General features: G+C 40.7%; 1 protein-coding gene across 2 annotated transcripts in view; it reads right to left on the bottom strand.

Moving 5' to 3' along the window:
* Positions 1 to 7,918: 7,918 nt before the first annotated feature.
* Positions 7,919 to 20,190, bottom strand: part of LOC143818149 (glycophorin-C-like) — a 112,257-nt gene continuing 99,985 nt past the window's right edge. For both annotated transcript variants that reach the window (XM_077299553.1, XM_077299552.1), the window contains exons 3-4: positions 13,271 to 13,315; positions 7,919 to 8,681 (exon numbers count right to left, since the gene is read on the bottom strand). In XM_077299553.1, coding sequence (XP_077155668.1) covers positions 8,485 to 8,681; positions 13,271 to 13,315 — 242 coding nt within the window. In that variant the 3' untranslated portion in view covers positions 7,919 to 8,484. The remainder of the gene's footprint in view (positions 8,682 to 13,270; positions 13,316 to 20,190) is intronic.

Raw genomic sequence — 20,190 nt, 5'->3', positions numbered from 1 at the left:
TAAATAATAATAATAATAATAATAATTTTAAGCAAAGAAGGCTGCCGGTTACCAGCGGCGATGTCCAGGGACCTCCGGAGAGGTGAGTATATCAATATTTTTTATTTTAATTCTTTATTTTACACTTAAATGTGGATTCCGGTACCGATTTCCAATATCGCAAACATATCGAAACTCGGTATCGGAATTCCGATACCAGATTCAGAAGATCGCCGACCTCATGGCCGACCCCACACAGGGGTCGAGTCGGGTTTCATGAAGAAGTCGGCGACTTCTGAAATTGGCCGACCCGTTTCGCTCAACCCTACTCATGGTTCCGAAGAGTACAGTGGCCTCCATAATCCTTAAATGGAAGAAGTTTGGGACCATCAGAAGTCTTCTTAGACCTGGCTGTCCAGCCAAACTGAGCAATCGTGGGAAAAGAGCATTGGTGAGAGAGGTAAAGAAGAACCCCAAGACCACTGTGGCTGATCTCCAGAGATGCAGTAGGGAGATGGGAGAAAGTTCCACAAAGTCAACTATCACTGCAGCCCTCCACCAGTCGGGCCTTTATGGCAGAGTGGCTCAACTGAAGCCTCTCCTCAGTGCAACACATATAAATCCCGCATAGAGGTTGCTAAAAAACATATGAAGGACTCCCTGACTATGAGAAATAAGATTCTCTGGTCTGATGAGACAAAGATAGACCTTCTTGGTGAAAATTCTAAGCGATATTTGTGGAGAAAACTAGGCACTGCTCATCACCTGGACAATACAATCTCAACAGTGAAACATGGTGGGTGGCAACATCATGCTATGGGGGTGTTTTTCAGCTGCAGGGACAGGATGACTAGTTATCATTGAAGGAAACATGAATGCGGCCAAGTACAGAGATATCCTGGATGAAAACCTCTTCCAGAGTGCTCTGGTTCTCAGACTTGGCCGATGGTTCAGCTTCCAACAAGACAATGTCCCTAAGCACACAGCAAAAATACAGTAACAAAGGAGTGGTTTCAGAACAACTCTGTGACCATTCTTGACTGACCCAGCCAGAGCCCTAACCTAAACCCAATTGAGCATCTCTGGAGAGATCTGGAAATGGCTGTCCACCAACGTTCACCATCCAACCTGATGGAATTTTTAGAGGATCTGCAAGGAAGAATGGCAGAGGATCCCCAAATCCAGGTGTGAAAAACTTGTTGCATCATTCCCAAGAAGACTCATGGCTGTACTAGCTCAAAAGGGTGCTTCAACTCAATACTGAGCAAATGGTCTGAATGCGTATGAACATTTGTCATTTCAGTTTTTCTTTTCTAATAAATTTGCAAAAATTACTACATTTCTGTTTTTTTTCAGTCAAGATGGGGTGCAGAGTGTACATTAATGAGAAAAAAAATGAACTTTTTGGAATTTACCAAATATATATACATACAAACATACATACATACATACATACATACACACAGCTCTGGCAAATATTAAGAGCCCACACCAAAATGTTCAGTTTGAGTAAAATATAAATCGTTCTTTTATTCTATAAGCTACTGACAACATGTATTTGAAGTTCCAAGCAACAAATTTTGTATTTATTTTCTGAAAATGAGAAATGGTCAAAATATCAAAAAAATGCATTGCATGCAGACCTCAAATAATGCAAAAAAACAAGTTCATAATCATTTAGAAACAACAATACTAATGTTTTAACTCAGGAAGAGTTCAGAAATCAAAATTTTGGGGAATAATCATGATTTCACACTGCTTTTGGGTGACCTTATGCCACCCCTGGTACAAAAATTTAAGCAGTTCTTTGTTTGATGGGTTGTGACTTTCCATCTTTCTCTTGATTACATTCCAGAGGTTTTCAATGGGGTTCACATCTGGAGATTGGGTGGGCCATGAGAGGGATTTGATGTGGTCCTTCATCCACACATTGACTGACCTAGCTGTATGGCATGGCACATTGTCCTGCTGGAAAAAACAGTCCTCAGAGTTGGGGAACATTGCCTGAGCAGAAGGAATCAACTGTCTTTCCAGGATAACCTTGTATGCGGCTTGATTCATACGTCCTTCGCAAATAACAATCTACCCAATTCCAGCCTTGCTGAAGCATCCCCAGATCATCACCAATCCTCCACCAAATTTTACAGTGGATGCAAGACACTGTGGCTTGTGTGTCTCTTTATGTCTCCATTAGATGACCAGGTGTTGGGAAAAGCTGAAAATTAGACTCATAAGAGATTACCTTACTCCAGTCCTTAGGGTCTTTGGCAAACTTCAGCCTGGCTCTCCTTTGCTTCTCATTGATAAAAGGCTTTTTTCTAGCTTTACATGACTTCAGTCCTGCCTCTAGAACACTGTTACGAACTGTTCTGGCCATGCACTTCACCCCAGCTGCCATTTGCTATTACTTTTGTAGGTCACTTGATGTCATCCTGCGGTTGCTGAGTGACATTCGAATAAGATGATGGTCATCCCGGTCAGTGGAGAGTCATTTTCGCCCTCTGCTGATTTGTAGCTTTGTTGTCCCCAATGTCTGCTGCTTGACCTTGTTGTAATGGACTGTCATCTTAGAAATTTTAAGGATGGAGGCAACATGACGCTCACTGTGTCCCTCTGCTAGTAAAGCCAGAATTGAGCCCTTCATTTCCTCACTCAAGACTTTTCTTTTCAACTCCTTTGGCATGGTTAAAAGTTATTTTTTCATTCCTGTTACTTTTGGGATATTACTAGTACTTGTTTTGCCATCCAGCTTATCCTGCTGCAAGAGGATTGTGAACACCACAGCAGTGTTTTTTATACTTTTCTTCATTAAATAATATTTGGTTCAGGTGATCACCTAATCAGAAGCACATTAAGTAGAATGAGTTGTACTCTGGTTGGAATTCAATTGGCACTGGAATAGAAGACATGAAGAGAGGCTGATTTTTATAAAACTGTGCAGTGGTCTCTTAATCTTAATTTTTGCCAGGGCTGTATATATATATATATATATATATATATATATATATATATATATATATATATATATATATATATATATATATATATACACTCACTGGCCACTTTATTAGGTACACCTGTCCAACTTCTTGTTAACACTTAATTTCTAATCAGCCAATCACATGGCGGCAACTCAGTGCATTTAGGCATGTAGACATGGTCAAGACAATCTCCTGCAGTTCAAACCGAGCATCAGTATGGGGAAGAAAGGTGATTTGAGTGCCTTTGAACGTGGCATGGTTGTTGGTGCCAGAAGGGCTGGTCTGAGTATTTCAGAAACTGCTGATCTACTGGGATTTTCACGCACAACCATCTCTAGGGTTTACAGAGAATGGTCCGAAAAAGAAAAAAAATCCAGTGAGCGGCAGTTCTGTGGGCGGAAATGCCTTGTTGATGCCAGAGGTCAGAGGAGAATGGGCAGACTGGTTCGAGCTGATAGAAAGGCAACAGTGACTCAAATCGCCACCCGTTACAACCAAGGTAGGCCTAAGAGCATCTCTGAATGCACAGTGCGTCGAACTTTGAGGCAGATGGGCTACAGCAGCAGAAGACCACACCGGGTACCACTCCTTTCAGCTAAGAACAGGAAACTGAGGCTACAATTTGTACAAGCTCATCGAAATTGGACAGTAGAAGATTGGAAAAACGTTGCTTGGTCTGATGAGTCTCGATTTCTGCTGCGACATTCGGATGGTAGGGTCAGAATTTGGCGTAAACAACATGAAAGCATGGATCCATCCTGCCTTGTATGGAGCATCTTTGGGATGTGCAGCCGACAAATCTGCGGCAACTGTGTGATGCCATCATGTCAATATGGACCAAAATCTCTGAGGAATGCTTCCAGCACCTTGTTGAATCTATGCCACGAAGAATTGAGGCAGTTCTGAAGGCAAAAGGGGGTCCAACCCGTTACTAGCATGGTGTACCTAATAAAGTGGCCGGTGAGTGTGTGTGTGTGTATATATATATATATATATATATATATATATATATATATATATATATATATATATATTATTGTGAAGGGTTGGCTCACTCAGCTGCTTCCAGAAGTAGACACAGGAACACTTTGCATTAAAGTGTCTGGGTAGTTTATTAATTCATAAACCATAAAGCCAAAATAGTAACATAAAAATGGCCTTTCTGGCACAAATGAAAATAAAAAGAGCCATGTTTTAAGTGGTCAGACCCCCAGTTGTCAGCAACTGGATAGGTGATATGTTGCCATGTTGCACATATCCCTTCACACATGATCGTAGAATTATAAATAATATAGGAATTGGAATGGATTGTATAAAACAGACTTAACTCCTTAGTATCAGAGCTAATTTGGTTCTTAATGACCAAGCCAATTTTTACGATTCTGACCACTGTCACTTTATGAGATTACAGCCCTGGAATGCTTCAATGTATCCCACTGACTCTGAGACTCCTTTTTCCTGACATGTTGTACTTCATGTTAGTGGTAAAATTTCTTCAATATAACTTGCGTTTATAAAGGGAAAATATTGAAATTTGGCAAAAAATTTTAAAATTTTGCAATTTTCCAACTTTTAATTTTTGTACCCTTAAATCAAAGAGGGGTGTCACAAAAACTAGTTAATAGATAACATTTCCAACATGTCTGCTTTTACATCAGCCCAATTTTGGCAACATATTTTTTTTGTTAGAACGTTATAAGGGTTAAAAGTTGACCAGTGATTTCTCATTTTTCCAACAAAATTTGCAAAACCATTTTTTTTAGGTACCACCTCACATTTGAAGTGAGTTTGTGGGGTCAATATAACAGAAAATACCCCAAAATGATGCCATTCTAAAAACTGCACCCCTCAAGGTGCGCAAAACCACATTCAAGAAGTTTATTAACCCTTCAGGTGCTTAACTACAACTAAAGCAACGTGGAAGCACACTCTGGAATGTAATCAAGAGGATGATCGATAGTCACAAGCCATCAAAGAACTACTTACATTTTTGCGCCAGAAACAGTGTGAAAGACAGGGGGAAAGCATGCCACGACACATGAAAGCCATGATTAAAAATCATGGTTATTCCACAAAATATTGATATCTGAACTCTTCCTGAGTTAAAACATTAGTATTGTTGTTTCTAAATGATTTTGAACTTGTTTTCTTTGCATTATTTTAGGTCTGAAATCACTGTTTTTTTTTTTTATTTTGTCCATTTTTTTTGTCAGAAAAAAAAACAAAAATTATTGCTTGGAAATTCGGAGACATCAGAAGTTTATAGAATTAATGAACAATTTGCATTTTACTCAAAAATATACCTATAAAGAGAAAAATCAGACAAACTGTGTATATATACTGTATATGTGTGTATATACTGTATATATATATCTACTATATAATTGTCTAAGGCTCATTTCCGTCTTTCTGTCTGTCTGTCACGAATATTCATTGGTCGCGGCCTCTGGCTGTCATGGAATCCAAGTTGCTGATTGGTCGTGGCAAAACGCCCACGATCATTGCCACGACCAATCAGCGATGCGCACAGTCCGAAAGAAAATGGCCGCTTCTTACTCCCCGCACTCAGTGCCCGGTGCCCGCATACACCCCTCCGGTCACCGCTCACACAGGGTTAATGACGGCGGTAATGGACCGCGTTATGCCGCGGGTAACGCACTCCGTTACCGCCGCTATTAACCCTGTGAGACCAAGTTTTTACTATTGACGCAGCCTATGCAGCATCAATAGTATAAACATCTAATGTTAAAAATAATAAAAAAAAAAATAAAAAATCATTAGATACTCACCTTCCGTCGCCTTTCCCGCTCCTTGTGATGCTCCGGCCGGTCTATGCGAGCGGCACGTTCCGGTGGCAAGGATGGTCTGGGAGAAGGACCTGCCATGACGTCACGGTCATGTGACCGCGACGTCATCACAATGCCTGGGCGAGAAGGACCTGCCGTGATGTCACGGTCATGTGACCGCGACACGGTCATGTGACCACGACATCATCACAGGTCCTGCGCGCCTGCGCTAGAAGGACCTGCCATGACGTCACGGTCATGTGACCGTGACGTCATCACACCCTGGGACCGGAAGCTGCCGCCTGCACCCCACACAGGCGACAGGACTACAGCGCGCCTGCGGAAGGTGAGTATATGTTTATTTTTTATTTAACCTGTGACATACGTGGCTGGGTAATATACTACGTAGCTGGGCAATATACTACGTGAATGCCCAATATACTACGTGGCTGGGCAATATACTACGTGGCTCTGTGCAATTGTGATAAAGGCTCCGGTGGAGCCGAAACGTCTGCTTTATCGCTTTATTGAAATATTCTGTTATGCTCCCAGAACATATTATAATAAATTCAAAGTATTTTGCATAATATTCCCTAGGAGAGTGCGGTGAATTTGATTTTTACCTATATATACATTGTGTGCAGAATTATTAGGCAAGCTGTATTTTGATCACATGATACTTTTTATACATGTTGTCCTACTCCAAGCTGTTCAGGCTTGAGAGCTAACTACCAATGAAGTAAATCAGGTGATGTGCATCTCTGTAAGGAGGAGGGGTGTTGTCTAATGACATCAAAACTCTATATAATGTGTGCTTAGTTATTAGGCAACTTCCTTTCCTTTGGCAAAATGGGTCAGAAGAGAGATTCGACGGGCTCTGAAAAGTCCAAAATTGTGAGATGTCTTGCAGAGGGATGCAGCAGTCTTGAAATTGCCAAACTTTTGAAGCGTGATCACCAAACAATCAAGTGTTTCATGGCAAATAGCCAACAGGGTCGCAAGAAGCATGTTGGGCAAAAAAGGAGCAAAATAGCTGCCTATGAATTGAGGAAAATCAAGCATGAAGTTGCCAAGATGCCATTTGCCACCAGTTTTGCCATATTTCAGAGCTGCAATGTTACTGGAGTAACAAAAAGCACTCAGGGACATGGCCAAGGTAAGGAAGGCTGAAAAACGACCACCTTTGAACAAGAAACAAAATAAAACGTCAAGACTGGGCCAAGAAATATCTTAAGACTGACTTTTCAAAGGTTTTAATGGACTGATGAAATGAGAGTGACTCTTGATGGGCCAGATGGATGGTCCAGAGGCTGGATCAGTAAAGGGCAGAGAGCTCCACTCTGACTCAGACGCCAGCAAGGTGGAGGTGGGGTACTGGTATGGGCTGGTGTCATCAAAGATGAACTTGTGGGACCTTTTGGGGTTGAGGATGGCGTGAAGCTTAACTCCCAGACCTACTGCCAGTTTCTGGAAGACAACTTCTTCAAGCAGTGGTACATGCCTCCAACTACTCCACAGCGTGTCTGGGCAGTAAAGGTCTCAAAGAAGAAAAAATAATGACATGGCCCCCTTGTTCACCTGATCTGAACCCCATAGAGAACCTGTGGTCCCTCATAAAATGTAAGGTCTACAGGGAAGGAAAACAGTACACCTCTCGGACCAGTGTCTGGGAGGCTGTGGTGGCTGCTGCACGCAATGTTGATCGTAAACAGATCAAGCAACTGACAGAATCTATGGATGGAAGGCTGTTGAGTGTCATCATAAAGAAAGGTGGCTATATTGGTAACTAATTTTTTGTGGTTTTGTTTTTGCATGTCAGAAACATTTATTTCTAAATTTTGTGTAGTTATATTGGTTTACCTGGTGAAAATAAACAAGTGAGATGGGAATATTTGGTTTTTATTAAGATTCCTAATAATTTTACACAGTAATAGTTACCTGCACAAACAGATATCCTCCTAAGATAGCCAAATCTGAAAAAAAAAAACACTCCAACTTCCAAAAATATTAAGCTTTGATATTTATGAGTCTTTTGGGTTGATTGAGAACATAGTTGTTGATCAATAATAAAAAATAATCCTCTAAAATACAGCTTGCCTAATAATTCTGCACAGTAATATATATATATATATATATATATATATATATGTGTGTATATATATATATATATATATATATATATGTATATATATATATTAATTACAGATAGTAAAATGTCTTAAAGGGTTAACAAGCATTTCATATTTATTTGTGAAAATTGATAAAAAAATATAACAGCAACATATAATTTCCATCCTTCCCTTACGCTATAACAGTAAGTTGAGTTGATATGTGAGGCGGATCATGACAATAATACAGCAGGAATCCACTTGAAGGCATTATGTAAGTGGAGCTTTCAGGTGTAATGAAAATATTTACATGCTTGTAAATAAAAAAAAATTGTTGCGGTGTTGAATATGACCATTATGAATAGGTGATAACGGTCCATTAATTTCTTGACTCATGCCTCCAGGCTCCTTGGTGAACACTTCCACAGCTGCTCAGCCTTGCAGACAAATGCTCCTACTGTCTTTAATAGATTTATCCTTACATAATTCTTCATCTCAATCATGATCCCCCGAGATATAAAGTATCTGCTTGTGCATATTTAACTCAAATATATCCTCACACAGCACCATAGTGTGAACCTCTTTTGAAGGCTATAGTGAGTGAAGCATCATAATGGTGCTAGCAGAATCTCAAATGAAATACTCTTTTTTTGACTCGTCTACTGTCTCCTGTAAGGATGGGTCAGATTTCAGAGCAACATTAGAATTTTCAGCAAACTCTGTGTCTTTATCCTCATTGGTGGTATACGTCCCCTTGTGTCGAAACAGATAACGGAGAAGAACTATAACTAAAATCATAACCACAACAACTGCGGCAGCCGCAACACCTAGGAACAAAATGCAAAGACTGGTATTAGTTTTTGGTCATTTGACCAAAGTATAAATTACAAGGTTCGATATACAGTACAAAGGTGCAAATTTATATTATAACAAAATGTAAGAATTAACATCATCAGTAAAATATACAATGCCTTGATAAAAGTATTCATATCCTGTGAACTTTTCCACATTTTTCTACATTACATCCACAAATTAAAATGTATTTTATTAAGAAAGTGATATACCTAGACAAAGTAGCAGGTATTTGAGAAGTATAAAGGAAATGATACATCGTTTTCTAAATATTTTTAAAAATGAATCTGAAAATTGTGACGTTCATTTGAATTCCACCCCCGTACCAATACTTTCACTGCAATTACTGTTGCAAGTCTTTTGGGGTATGTCTCCACTAGCTTTGCACATCTAAAGACTGACATTTTAACCTATTCTCCTATGCAAACTAGCTGCAGCTCAGTGAGATTGGATGCATAATGTCTGTGAACGGCAATTTTCAAGTCTTGCCCCAGAATCTCAATGGGATTTAGGTCTGGACTGTGACTGGGACATTCAACCATTCAATTGTAGCTCTGGCAGCATGTTTAGGGTTGTTATCCTGCTGAAAGGAGAACCTATGCTCCAGTCTCAAGTGCTTTGCAGCCTCTAACAGGTTTTCCTCAATGATTGCAATGTATTTAGCTCCATCCATCTTCCCATGAACTCTGACCATCTCCATTGTCCCTGCTGCCCCTCAGCATGATGCTATAACCACCATGTTTTATGGTGAGTATGGTGTTTTAAGGGTGATGTGCAGTGTTAGTTTTCCACCACACATAGCATATTTCATTTAGTCCAAAAAGTTCTACTTTGGTCTCATCTGACCAGAACACCTTCTTCCACATTCTATCTGTGCCCCCTACATGGCTTTTTGCAAGCTGCAAACAGGACTTCTCATAGCTTGTTTCCAAAAATAACTTTCTTCTTGCCACTCTTCCATAAAGGCCAGATTTGTGGAGTATACGACTAAGGGATCATACTCATCTACAGTTGTGCTTAAAAGTTTACAGAATTTGTGCTTTCTTGGCCTTTTTTCAGAGAATATGAATGATAACACCAAAACTTTTTCTCCACTCATGGCTAGTGGTTGGGTGAAGCCATTTATTGTCAAACTACTGTGGTTTATCTTTTTAAATGTTAACAACCCAAAACATCTAAATGACCCTGATCAAAAGTTCACATGCCCTGGGGATTGAGTGAGTTTCTGGGATCCAGAGATTCGAGACAGACTCTTGCATCTTTCATCCAGCCACTGAAGTTTCTGGATTGTGAGTCATGTGGAAAGCAAAATAATTGTCAATGGATCTATGGGAAAAGTAGTTGAACTGTATAAAACAGGAAACGGTTATACAAAGATATCCAAGGAATCCAAGGAATTGATAATGTCAGTCATGTGCGTTCAAACTGTGATTAACAAATTGAAAATAAGGGGCTCTGTATAAACAAAACCATGGTCAGGTAGACCAACAAAAATGTCGTCCACAACTGCCAGGATAATTGTTTGGGATACAAAGAAAAACCCACAAATAACCTCAGCTGAAATACAGGACTCTCTGAAAACTAGCGGTGTGGCTGTTTCAAGATGCACAATAAGGCACTTGAAGAAAAATGGGTTGAATTGTTGCATCGCCAGAAGAAAGCCATTACTACTCAAATGCCACAAAGTAACTCATCTACAATATGCAAAACAGCACAGAATCAAACCTCAAAACTTCTGAAACAAGGTAATTTGGAGTGAGGAGACGTTTCATTTGGAGAGAGGTCAACAAGGTCTATGATGAAAGGAACACCATTCCTAATGTCAAGCCCGGATGTGGATCACTGATGTTTTGGGGATGTGTGAGCTACAAAAGCACAGGAAACTGAATGCAGCATGTTATTAGCAAATACTGGAGGCAAATTTGCACTCATCAGCCCAGAAGCTGCGCATGGGACGTACTTGGACGTTCCAACATGACAACGATCCAAAACACAAGGCCAAGTCGACCTGTCATTGGCTACAGCAGAACAAAGTGAAGGTTCTGGAGTGGCCATCTCAGTCTCCAGAGTTCTATATCATTGAGCCACTCTGGGGAGATCTCAAGCGCGCAGTTCATGCTAGACAGCCCAGGAATTTACAGGAACTGGAGTCTTTTTTGCCAAGAAGCAGGCAACTTTACTATCTGAGAAAATAAAGAACCTCATCCACAACTACCACAAAAGACTTCAAGGTGTCATTGATGTTAGAGCGGGTAATACACGGTATTAAGAAATGGGGTATGTAAACTTTTGATCAGGGTCATGTGGATGTTTTGGGTTGTCAATATGACTTTAAAAGAGAAAACACAGCAGTTTGACAATAAATGGCTTCACCCAACCACTAATCATGAGTGGAGAAAAAGTTTTGGTGTAATCATTCATATTCTCTGAAAAAAGGCCAAGAAAGTAAAAATTCTGCCAAGGTATGTAAACTTTTGAGCACAAGTGGACAAGTTCAATCTGATAAAATATTGGCTTGCACTCTGACTAATGTCAGTCAAAGATTCTCTGTTCATCTGTGATATTTTTCTCAGCTCGGATCGGACTGAGATAAAATCGTAGCATGCTGTTAATGGCCACGTGTATCGGACAAGACTCGCCAATGCAAGTCAATAAAAAAAAAATCACACTGAACATGAACCATGCGAGTGGCGTCCAATTTTTACGCATCCCTCACCCAGCACTCAGAATAGGATAGAATAGATATATACAGTATACAGTACATATAACAGATAGATAGAATTCAATTGAGCCTGAGTCAAAATGTACTCTTACTTTTTTTAAGCCAATATTAATAATCTTATAGTTGATATTGTATTCCTTTTTCTGGTCTTAAGTGTGTTACCAGCCAATAATGTTTATAACTTTCTGTGCATTTTTATGCACAGATCTATGGGCTTAAGATGGAGGCCCTTTTGCCTACTACCCAGGATGTGTTCTTGTGGTAATAAAAATGTTTATGTTTTTCTATTGTTTTTAAACAGTTTTCTTTGTTGTTTCCCTCCCTTTAACTTTCTATTTGGTAATTAGCAAATAATAACTCATTTGTCAGATGCACAGTCTCCATTTTTTAACCCTTTCGCGACATGCGCCGTACATGTACTGCGCATGTCGGGTCCCCTGCTTTGATGTGCGCTCCGGCGGTGAGCGCACATCAAAGTCGCGACATGTCAGCTGTTTTGTACAGCTGACATGTGCGCGCAATAGTGGCGGGTGAAATCGCTATTCACCCGCCGCTATTAACCTGTTAAATGCCGCTGTCAAATGCAGACAGCGGCATTTAACTACCGCATCCGGCCGGGCGGCCGGAAATGACGTCATCGCCGACCCCCGACACATGATCGGGGGTCGGCGATGCATCAGGATAGTAACCATAGAGGTCCTTGAGACCTCTATGGTTACTGATGCCGGCCTGCTGTGAGCGCCCCCCTGTGGTCGGCGCTCACAGCACACCTGCATTTCAGCTACATAACAGCGATCTGATGATCGCTGTTATGTAGCAGAGCCGATCGGGCTGTGCCTGCTTCTAGCCTCCCTTGGAGGCTATTGAAGCATGGCAAAAGTGAAAAAAAAAAAGTTTTTAAAAATGTGAAAAAAATATTAAAAATATAAAAGTTTAAATCACCTCCCTTTCGCCCCATCCTAAATAAAACAATAAAAAAAACCCCAAACCTACACATATTTGGAATCGCCGCGTTCAGAATCGACCGATCTATCAAATAAAAAAAAGCATTAACCTGATCGCTAAACAGCGTAGCGGAAAAAAAAATCGAAACGCCAGAATTACGTTTTTTGGTCGCTGCGACATTGCATTAAAATGCAATAACGGGCGATCAAAAGAACGCATCTGCGCCGAAATGGTATCATTAAAAACATCAGCTCGGCACGCAAAAAATAAGCCCTCACCCGACCCCAGATCATGAAAATTGGAGACGCTACGGGTATCGGAAAATGGTACTTTTTTTTTTTTTTTTTAAGCAAAGTTTGGAATTTTTTTTCACCACTTGGATAAAAAATAACCTAGACATGTTAGGTGTCTATGAACTCGCAATGACCTAGAGAATCATAATGGCAGGTCAGTTTTAGCATTTAGTGAACCTAGCAAAAAAGCCAAACAAAAAACAAGTGTGGGATTGCACTTTTTTGCAATTTCACCGCACTTGGAATTTTTTTCCCATTTTCTAGTACACGACATGGTAAAACCAATGGTGTCGTTCAAAAGTACAACTCGTCCCGCAAAAAATAAGCCCTCACATGGCCATATTGACAGAAAAACAAAAAAGTTATGGCTCTGGGAAGGAGGGGACCGAAAAACGAAAACACAAAAACGAAAAAGGGCTGCGGCATGAAGGGGTTAATATATCTTTTCCTTATATTGTGCATTGTAGTCATTGACTGGTCCTCGGTCTGTACTCTGGGGGTGCCTGTCTGTTTGGTAGTCATCTGGAATCTAATAATTGGCTCCTGCACCTTATGGTTACAACTGCACATGCTTTAGATATTAGATTAGAAGCGCATTTCTTACTTCCAATGATGGCGGCATCTTTTCCACTGCTAGAGCTTTCTGCAGCTGTAAACACATCAGAAAAACAAGCATTATTTATTGTGAACTCCATGGTGAGGCCCCATTCTTATCCACATTCACCCCACACAGTATTACATAACTGGAAGAAAAACACATAAGGACAAATATAAATAATTTGCTGCGCAAACATTCCTGGGAGCCTAGAATGTTACTTTCCAAAATTACTTACGCAGTGCATTGTGGGAACTATCTTTTCTATTTTCAGCTGTTTTACATTATAAAAACCATAATGCACCACTATAAAGGAGATGCTGTGCATAAATCAAACTGGCAGAAAGAACCAAGGAAATGAAAAGTCACACAGACTGGAAACTACCAAGAAACTGCCAGAATTATGAATGCAGCTCTGAATGTGACAATATTATAATATATGAATAATATAAAATAATTATCTGCTTGATTGACTGTTTGTCCATTGCCCCAAGTTTTTACCTCATAGCTCATAAATCGTAGCTTTTTTATGAAAGTCATTAATCCAGAAGCTAATTCAATGATGAAAACAGTAGATAGCTTCTCCTCATAATTAGCAACTCAGAAAAATCAGAAATGACCCAGAGACATAAACACTATAAAGTTTAGGTGAAAATTTCTGAAAAGGTTCTGAAATTAAAATAGTGTTCCACTTTCAAACTTCAATTGTACAAAGGCATGAATATCAACAAGCATCATCATTACTTAACCACTGCAGCTGCCATGCCACCTCTCCACTGCTTTCCAACAGTCTTTCTTGTCATAGCTGAATGTGTGCTATCCCATTTACAGCATGTGACCTCTGCAGTTAGGCTGGGACAAGGTATCTTGGTGCCTCAGGTAGATGAAGCCAATTGCAACCCACATTAATGAACCCTCAGCCCCCAAGTAAAGGAATTGGTCAGAGGTTATAGTAGCAGGACCCCGACACCTCCCCCCAATGCGTCTAGTCACAAGTTCTGATCCACTAGAATTGTTACCTTTTTCAGCAAAAAATACCGGCAAAAGTAAACATAGTGGTGTAGGGGTGAGGCTCAACAGAGAGAGCAATTTCAAAGTTATATATAGAATCATTCACTATTTGTGAACCATTTACACAATACCAAGGACAACTAATGATATTCATCCCTGACGTCTCACATATTAAATATTAAAACAAGGACAGTCATAGCAACTTATATAACTTAACTATAATAGGGGTTTGGTTTCAATTAAGGTGTCTAGTATTTTTTGGATATCCTCATGGAAAGTAAACAGATCCTATTATAGATAAAGGGATACGTATTATTGTATTTGCGTCCGTCATGCGACAAATACAGTTTTCAACAAAACTGATGATGGTTCTGGTGCCATATTCTTCTATGGATAGTGGTTCTGGAGGTGTATTCATGTACTGATGGTGGTTCTGGTGACATATTCAAGTACTGATAGTTTTTCTGGTGCTGTACTCATGGACTGATGATGGCTCTGGTGATGTATTCATATAGTAATGAAGGTTATGGTGCTGTATTCAACACCAGAACAATCATCAGTACAAGAATACGAAACCAAAATCATCATTAGAACATAAATAGAACACCAAAGCAATCAATCGTACATAAATACGGCACCAGAAAGATCGCCAGTAAAAGCTAGATCACTATAACCACCATCAGTACATGAATACGTCTCCAGAATAACCATCAGTACATGAATGCATCGCCAGAACCTTAATCAGTGCATGAATACATCACGGGAAGCACAGTTAGTAAATAAATACACAACACGAATGCATCACCAGAACCACCATCAATACATTACCAAGTTTAGTACAGCAATCAATTGTAATGTCACATCAGCGAAGTGTACATCTATATCACATGAACCTACAAATCGAAATGTGTCCTTAACAATGGTAAGTACCTGCTGGGAGTTGTTGTTATCAGTCATTATCAGACTGCGAACCATATAGGAACCACAGCACTGATGAAACAAAATCAGTATCAACAAATAAACATTGAAATCCAGGCACCTTATAGGTGATCTCCCTCTGATTGGATTTCTTTTTGTCTCAATCTTGCCAAGACTCCATTATGAATTTTCACATCCATTGCTCATCTCTGCAGACTTCCCTGTACTCTGGTTTTAGTACAGCACATCCAAACATGGTGCCCTTAAAAGTAAGAATGTTATTAATATGCCTTCTGCATAAAAATATCTGTCCATACTATACCCTAAATCAGCCTTCTATGGCATATGACCTCCGCACTTTCTGCCCTTATGAGCTACACTCAACACACTGTCTGCTATTATCAGCTGCAACCGTCACACAATCCGTCCTTGTGAACCATGTCATATATTATGGCTGTCCCTTCTCCACTGTTTTCCCTTTTAGACTCGCTATATCTCCACACTGTCCCTCCACCATGCTAACCTATCTCCATACTGTGCCCCATTTAACACTGCTCCTTCTCCATATAAATTCTGTGCCCCCTCTTCACACTATGCCATCCTACTTCCCATTACACTGCCTTCTCCAGACTTCACCTTTCTTCACAATGTCCCCCTACACAGTATGATGGTCACCACAGCCACCTATACAGCATGATATTTACAACAGCTCCCCAATATACACTATGTTTACAACAACCCCACAATCAGTAGGATTTCAACTACATCCCATCATTATATACATTATATAGTGTTGTCACCACCACAGCCCCCCAAATAAAGTATGATGACTCCCATGGGTGTAATGGCCCCCACAGCCTGTTATATACAATATAATGTCCCCCACAGCACTCCACATAGTATGATATCCACCACAGCCCCCGATATGCAGTGCGATTTCCACCACAGCCCCCTCAACAGAATAATGTCCCCCACAGAGTCCTATACAGATTGATTACAACAGTCTTCAATACAGTATTGTCACCACAGACCACAGTATGTCCCCTACTGATCCCTATACAGTATGGTCATCACAGCCCCCTTTACAGTATGATGTCCTCATAGCCCTCAGTATTATGTCCCCCACAGTCCCATATACAGTATGATGCCCTTCACAGCTTTCTATATGGTATGATGTCCCCACAGCCCCCTATACAGTATGATGTCTTCACAGCAAGCCCCAAGTATAATGTCCCCCACCGCCAGCCTCAAGTGTCATGGTTCCCAACACCTAGCCCCCAGAATAATGTCCTTCACAGGCAGCCCCCAGTGTGATAGTCCCCAACAGTCAGCTGTGCCAGTGTCAGTCAGTCTCAAGTATAATGTTCCCCACAGCCATCCCCAATATGATGTTCCCCATAGGCAGCCCCTAATTTCCCCCACAGGCAGCCCTCAGTGTGATACTCCCCCCACATACAGCAGTCCCCAATAGCATGTCCCCCACAACCAGCAGCCCTCAGTAGTATATCCCCTATAGCCAACGGCCCCAAGTAGTCAATACCCAGAACCAGCAGTCTCCAGTATTATAGTCCCCCAGAGCCAGTAGTCCCACAATATTATGTCCCTCATAACCAACAGCCCCCAATGGTATGTCTGCTATAGCCAGTAGCCTCTAGTGTTATCGTACCTCACAGCCAGCAGACCCTCAGTATTATAATCCTCCACAGTCATCAGCCCCCAGTGGTATGTCTCCCACAGTCAGCAGCCTCCAGTATTATAGCCCTCCACAGCCAACATCCCCCAGTTTTATAGACTTTGACAGCCAGCCTTCCTTTTGATGGCCCATATTCAGTTATTCGGGGGCAATACAATATAACAAAAATAGCTTATGCTCATCTAAACTTAAAAATAGCTTATTCTCACGTAAAAAAGCTCACACTCTCCTAATCCAAGCTCCCTGTCCAGTGCAGACTCCGTTTCTTCTTGTAACGGGATGTCGGATGGCGCAATGCAGTGACATCAAAACGCCATCCAGTGCCTGCGGCTGCAAAGGATACAAGCCATGGGCTTGATGCACCTGACAATACAAAGGTGAGATCAACCCCACAAATATGAAACCCACTTGAAACAATGCCAGGGCAAGTAGGAAGAGCTGGGCAAAACATCAGAATTGGCACATCTAATAGATGTGCCTTTTCTGGGCAGCTGTAGGCTACTGTTTTTAGGCTGGGGGGGTCAATATTCATGGCCCCTTACGAGCCTGAGAATACTAACCCCAGCTATCTGCTTTAGCAAGGCTGGTTGTCAAAATTTGGGGGATCCCACGTAGTTTTTTAAAATAATTTATTTAAAAAATACGATGTGGGGACCCCCTATTTTTGATAACCAGTCTTGCTGAAGCTGGCAGCTGAGGGTTGCAGCCCCCAGCTGTCACTTTTTCCTGGCTGTTATAGAAAATACAGGGAAACCCACGCCATTTTTTTTCATTTATTTATTTATTTATTTATTTATTTATAGTGCAGGCTCAGTGTCTCTGCTGGATGACAGGCTATCGCATCATGCAATCATGCAGCCTGCCATCTAGATCTAGCACAGCGAGACCCGTCGTGGGACAAATGGATTATTATCTTCTCTGCAGAAAGGTGAAGAATATTGTTTTTTTATTTTAATTCTCTTGCAGGAGACAATGGCGTCACTGGAATGGGTGATGCAGTAAGTATGATTTAATTAAGAATTATTAAAGGAGACTGTGTCATTCTTTCAATTAAAGGACTTTTTCTGTGTGTGTGTTTTTATACAATATGACTACGGGGTTAGTAATGGGGGTGTCTTATCAATACAAAGGTGACATCAACCGCGTCAACTATCATCCCACTTGCCACCTCTACAGGGCAAGTTATGTTTATAGCCTGGAGTGCAGTATCCATCTCCCCTTCCAAGGCTGTTAACATCAGCTCACTGCTGTCTGCCCAGCCTTTGTTGGTTATTAATTATACGGGGACCCTAAGTCACATTTTTTTGGGGGGTCCCCAATTTTAATAGCCAGTAAACATTAAGTATACAGCTGTGAGCTAATATTAATTGCATGGGAAGCTCCATGGGTATTATCCCATTCCCAGGCTATAAACATCTGCCCAAAGCTGTAGGCTTTACTTCTGCGGGTTAAGAAAATTATGCGGGAGCCCACAACATTTTTTTCAGAAAAATAATCTTTTCATAATTAACCCCTTTATGACCCAGCCTATTTTGGCCTTAATGACCTTGCCGTTTTTTGCAATTCTGACCAGTGTCCCTTTATGAGGTAATAACTCAGGAACGCTTCAACGGATCCTAGCGATTCTGAGATTGTTTTTTCGTGACATATTGGGCTTCATGTTAGTTGTAAATTTAGGTCGATAATTTCTGAGTTTATTTGTGAAAAAAACTGAAATTTGGCGAAAATTTTGAAAATTTCGCAATTTTCACATTTTTAATTTTTATTCTGTTAAACCAGAGAGTTATGTGACACAAAACAGTTAAGAAATAACATTTACCACATGTCTACTTTACATCAGCACAATTTTGGAAACAAATTTTTTTTTTGCTAGGAAGTTATAAGGGTTAAAATTTGACCAGTGATTTCTCATTTTTACAACAAAATTTACAAAACCATTTTTTTTAGGGACCACCTCACATTTGAAGTCATTTTGAGGGTTCTATATGGCTGAAAATACCCAAAAGTGACACCATTCTAAAAACTGCACCCCTCAAGGTACTCAAAACCACATTCAAGAAGTATATTAACCCTTCAGGTGTTTCACAGCAGCAGCAAATTGGCTCCAATCTTTAGCGGACACCATGTCGCGTTTGGAGAGCCCCCGTGTGCCTAAACATTGGAGCTCCCCCACAAGTGACCCCATTTTGGAAACTAGACCCCACAAGGAACTTATCTAGAAGCATAGTGAGCACTTTAAACCCCCAGGCGCTTCACAAATTGATCCGTAAATATAAAAAAGTACTTTTTTTTTCCCAAAAAAATTATTTTAGCCTCAATTTTTTCATTTTCACATGGGCAACAGGATAAAATGGATCCTAAAATTTGTTGGACAATTTCTCCTGAGTACATGGATACCTCATATGTGGGGGTAAACCACTGTTTGGGCACATGGTAAGGCTCGGAAGGGAAGGAGCGCCATTTGACTTTTTGAATGAAAAATTATCTCCATCGCTAGCGGACACCATGTCACGTTTGGAGAGCCCCTGTGTGCCTAAACATTGGAACTCCCCCACACATTACCCCATTTTGGAAACTAGACCCCACAAGGAACTTATCTAGAAGCATAGTGAGCACTTTAAACCCTCAGGTGCTTCACAAATTGATCCGTAAAAATGAAAAAGTACTTTTTTTTCACACAAAATTTCTTTTAGCCTCAATTTTTTCATTTTCACATGGGCAACAGCATAAAATGGATCCTAAAATGTGTTGGGCAATTTCTCCTGAGTACGCCGATACCTCATATGTGGGGGTAAACCACTGTTTGGGTGCACGGCAAGGCTCGGAAGGGGAGGCGTGCCATTTGACTTTTTGAATGGAAAATTAGCTCCAATCATTAGCGGACACCATGTCGCGTTTGGAGAGCCCCTGTGTGCCTAAACATTGGAGCTCCCCCACAAGCGACCCCATTTTGGAAACTAGACCCCCCAAGGAACTTATCTAGATGCATAGTGAGCACTTATAACCCCCAGGTGCTTCACAGAAGTTTACAACGCAGAGCCGTGAAAATAAAAAATAATTTTTCTTTCCTCAAAAATGATATTTAGCCCAGAATTTTTTATTTTCTCAAGGGTAATAGGAGAAATTGGACCCCAAATGTTGTTGTACAGTTTGTCCTGAGTACGATGATACCCTATATGTGGGGGTAAACCACTGTTTGGGCGCACGGCAGGGCTCAGAACGGAAGGCATGCCATTTGGCTTTTTGAATGGAAAATTAGCTCCAATCATTAGCGGACACCATGTCGCGTTTGAAGAACCCCTGTGTG

The sequence above is a fragment of the Ranitomeya variabilis genome, chromosome 3 (assembly GCF_051348905.1).
Source record: "Ranitomeya variabilis isolate aRanVar5 chromosome 3, aRanVar5.hap1, whole genome shotgun sequence".
Classification (NCBI taxonomy): Eukaryota; Metazoa; Chordata; class Amphibia; order Anura; family Dendrobatidae; genus Ranitomeya; species Ranitomeya variabilis.
The sequence above is the reverse complement of the archived record's forward strand: the minus strand, read 5'-3'. Positions and strand labels throughout refer to the sequence as shown.